At 38.3% G+C, this 4,169-nt stretch overlaps 1 protein-coding gene across 1 annotated transcript; it reads left to right on the forward strand.

Moving 5' to 3' along the window:
• The first annotated feature begins 1,496 nt into the window (after positions 1-1,496).
• LOC106568373 (C3a anaphylatoxin chemotactic receptor-like) lies at positions 1,497-3,496 on the forward strand. Its single transcript, XM_014138665.2, has 2 exons — positions 1,497-1,629; positions 2,021-3,496. Exon 2 carries the CDS (start codon positions 2,028-2,030, stop codon positions 3,027-3,029), a length of 1,002 nt encoding a protein of 333 aa, XP_013994140.2. The 5' UTR covers positions 1,497-1,629; positions 2,021-2,027; the 3' UTR covers positions 3,030-3,496.
• Positions 3,497-4,169: the final 673 nt, after the last annotated feature.

Raw genomic sequence — 4,169 nt, forward strand, 5'->3', positions numbered from 1 at the left:
TATCACAATGGTTTTAGATGGTTTGCAATGATTTTCTACACTGTACTTGCTTGTTTGTCACATAAAAAGTACCCATTTGTCATACTTGAGAAAAAGTAAAGATATCTTAATAAACAAACTCAAGTAAAAGTCAAACAGTAAAATACTACTTGAGTAAAAGTCTAAAAGTATTTGGTTTTAAATATACTTAAGTATCAAAAGTAAATGTAATTGCTAAAATATACAAAGTATCAAAAGTAAAAGTAAAAATATAAATCGTTTCACATTCCTTATATTAATTAAGCTTATCTTTTTAATTTACGGATAACCAGGGGCACACTCAAACACTCTGACATGATTTACAAACAAAGCATTTGTGTTTCCTGAGTCCGTGAGTCCGCCAGATCAGAGACAGTAGGGATTAAATAAGGATCTTCTCTTGATAGTGAGTAAATTGGACAATTTTGCTGTCCTGCTAAGCATAAAAAAAGGTAACGAGTACTTTTGGGTGTCAGGGAAAATGTATGGAGTAAAAAGTACATCATTTTCTTTAGGAATGTAGTGAAGTAAAAGTAAAAGTTTGCAAAAATATAAATAGTCAAGTAAAGTACAGATACCCTGAAAAACTACTTAAGTAGTACTTTAAAGTTTTTCTCTTTAAGTACTTTACACCACTGCATATCAAATGAGATACATCTCCTTCAAATATTGATATTTGGTTGTGTAGACACAATTCCATATCCCTTTTGGAATACAATAAATAGCCTAATAACTTGTCGACATGTTAACAAATGATATGTTGTAGCCACATCTCCAACTCAACCAAAAATCAAAGTTAATGAATGGGATCAAGCCAGTGGCTCAGATGAAACTATCCAAGCAGTAGGCTACGTCTCCTTTAAATGTTGATATTTGGTTGCGTTGTCAACCAAACACAATTCAATATTACTTTTGTAATACAGTAAATAGCCTAAAGTTAGGCTATTTTACAAACAAATGTAACATTCAGCCTTAAAATGAGTAACACATCCATGGCCACATTTTGAGTATAAGATAGCATGCATAGATTGAGGCAGGTCTGTGGAGATTTTCACAAGTGCTGTAATAATCTGTGCAGAATCTCCAATGGCTTTGATTACTTTCACCATGTACTTTTAATGTAATCTCAACTGCAATCCAGGTAGTTTGGTTCTGCTATTAGATGAAGCACAGGGATAACATAATATATTGTATAAATAAACAAAATATCTGACATTGTATTCCCATTTGAACTTTGCTGTATTTTTAAATGGTTGAAAGCGCAGTGATAAACATTTGGCTGACAACTTAATCGACAAGCAGACATTGTTTTTCTATTGGAATTTGGTTGTGCATTTAGATGTTTGAATGCATAGTAATAACTCATTGGAAATTCAGCTAACTTTTGCCTGTCTTTTTGAGTTGTCTCAACCAAATATTACCCAATTATCTACGTTGAAATGATGTGGTGTGCCCAGCGGGTACTTTCAATACTTCTTCTTTCTTTAACTTTATCACGCATTTTGTCACATACGTACCATCGATTTTGCCCCTCCCTATCATGTTCTATCCCTGAAAAACCAAAAACCTTAAGATAAGTGACAAAATCAGAACAGAGACCTGAAGGAAGAGGTGAGTGTGATATAAATGTTCAGTTGAATTGTAGGTGTGCTCTTACGTAGCTCCTTTTAAATAATTAACTTGGGAAAAATAATTGATAGTATTATTTTCTAATATTTGTTTAACTTTGTGAAGAGGATTTGACACCCCCTCTGTTTCATGACAGTAGAAACCTAGGACCAACATTTTCCACATTGAAAGTGCTAATGTTTGAATTTCCATTCAGTTAATGCAGCCATATGGTATATAAACAGCAAGACCATTGCCATTAATTATGACTGGTTATAAGAATGACCTCACTGAGAACCCTTACTGCAATGCTAAGTTAAGTTAAAACATTACATTTAGAAAATGGTGTGTTGTACAATGAGTGACATTGTGTATCAAACAATTCCTCCCCTAGTGACAACATGAATTTCTCAGAGGAGTACTTTGAGGATTATTATGACATGTTCATTGAAACTGATGAATCAGAGCAGGTAAATCAGTCCATACGGGTGGTGTCCATGGTCATCTACAGCATAACCTGTGTCCTCGGTATCCCAGGAAACGCCTTTGTCATCTGGATAGCTGGAGTGAAGATGAAGAGGACAGTCAACACTGTCTGGTTTGTAAACCTGGCTGTAGCAGACCTCCTCTGCTGTATCTCCATACCCTTCTCATTGGTTGAAGTCATACTGAACCAACACTGGCCATTCGGAGAGACTATGTGTAAGGTTATCCCCTCTGTCATGTATCTCAACATGTTTGCCAGCGTCTTCACCCTGGTTCTCATCAGCCTGGACCGCTTTGTCCTGGTCATACTGCCTGTCTTGGCCCAGAACCACAGGAGCATCGGCCTGGCCTGGTTGCTGTGTGGTCTGGCCTGGGTCCTGGCCTTGCTCCTCAGCCTCCCCACCATGATTCATAATGGGACCATCGATAGTGTCGACAATGACGAAATTATTATGTGCACCTCTGTACACCCCCTTGGCGAAAAAAACATTAGGGGCTTCTTTTTGGCCATCAAAGCCACCCATGTTCCCAGGCTGGTCCTCGGCTTCCTCGTTCCCCTGACGGTCATCGCTGTCTGCTACCTGCTCATCGGCAGGAGGGTGAGCAGCGCTCGCTTCAAGTCTCAGAGGACCTTCTGGCTCATTCTGGCTGTGGTGGCAGCATTCTTTGTGTGCTGGCTGCCTTATCACATCATAGGTATGGTGATTGGGTATGGCAGGTTTGCCTCGGCAGGTGAAGCCTGGAATTGGTACCCCCTGGCCATCTCTCTGGCTTACGTCAACAGCTGCCTCAACCCTGTCCTGTATGTGTTTATGGGCCAGGACTTCAAGGATAGGGTCAGGGTCTCTTTCCGTAAAGTATTTGAGAATGTCTTCAGTGAGGATGCCATAACACACACATCTGTGTCTCAGGTCTGAGTCCGAAATGTCTGATAACTCTCCTGGGTCGTATTCATAAACAGCATACTTAAGTTATAGATAATGCCAAGAGTGTGCAAAGCTGTCATCAAGGCAAAGGGTGGCTACTTTGAAGAATCTCAATATAAAATATATTTGTTTAACACTTTTTTTGGCTACTACATGATTCCATCTGTGTTATTTCATAGTTTTGATGTCTTCACTATTATTCTACAATATAGAACAAATTTAAAATAAAGAAAAAGAAAAACCCTTGAACGAGTAGGTGTGTCCAAACTTTTGACTGGTACTGTATATTCTTTATTATTGGTGTGTAGAAAAGGAACTGTGAGCCAATGTCTAGATTACTCTAATCAAGGCATTCCAAGTAAAAAAAATATGTTTTTACAGCCATCCACCACTTACACATTCATCTCATGCTTACTGTAATATCTGTCATTTTCAAAAATAAACAGTCTGAAGATCAACTGGCTCGTTGGCATAGACGTTCTCCACTAAAGCCACATAGTGGTGCTATAGAGCAATGATAAGCACCACACTAACCCCATATGATAAACTTTACTAATGATGCTAGAGAAATCACTGTGTAACTGCATAAATATTGAAGTGTTGTGACAACAGCTTGGGTTCATTTATATGTCAGAAAAATCTGAACTCTCTCGCTGACAGCTTCATTTTCTCAAAGTTATCTCCTGCTATGTGATGACTGTCATATTGGGTGGACTGGAGTTTAGTTAGGACAGGAGGAAGTCAACTATTATCTGATCCCCTGCTTGGAAATGGAAATGTACATTTGAACTTAAAGGAGCAATTAGCATTTGCTACATCCATTTTTGAACTTATAAATGAATGATATGTACCCATTGATTCTTGAAGAATACAACGTATGCCTCGTGCTAAGTTCAACTGTTGTACCCCATCAGAACCCCAAATAAGCTCATTTTTACTCCAATGTTTGAAAACAAACACCAAATAGCCTCAAAACCTAGTTAAAGTAAAATGTTGAAATCAATAATGTTCATTCCTTGCATCCATAGCTCTGTCTGAATTTGAGAGTGGTCTAGCCTCACCCGTTTATATTTTTACAGAAACAGGGGTGGGGTGCACGCGTTGTAATTGTTTCAACCGCTGATTGCACCT

Source organism: Salmo salar, chromosome ssa13, assembly GCF_905237065.1.
Source record: "Salmo salar chromosome ssa13, Ssal_v3.1, whole genome shotgun sequence".
Classification (NCBI taxonomy): Eukaryota; Metazoa; Chordata; class Actinopteri; order Salmoniformes; family Salmonidae; genus Salmo; species Salmo salar.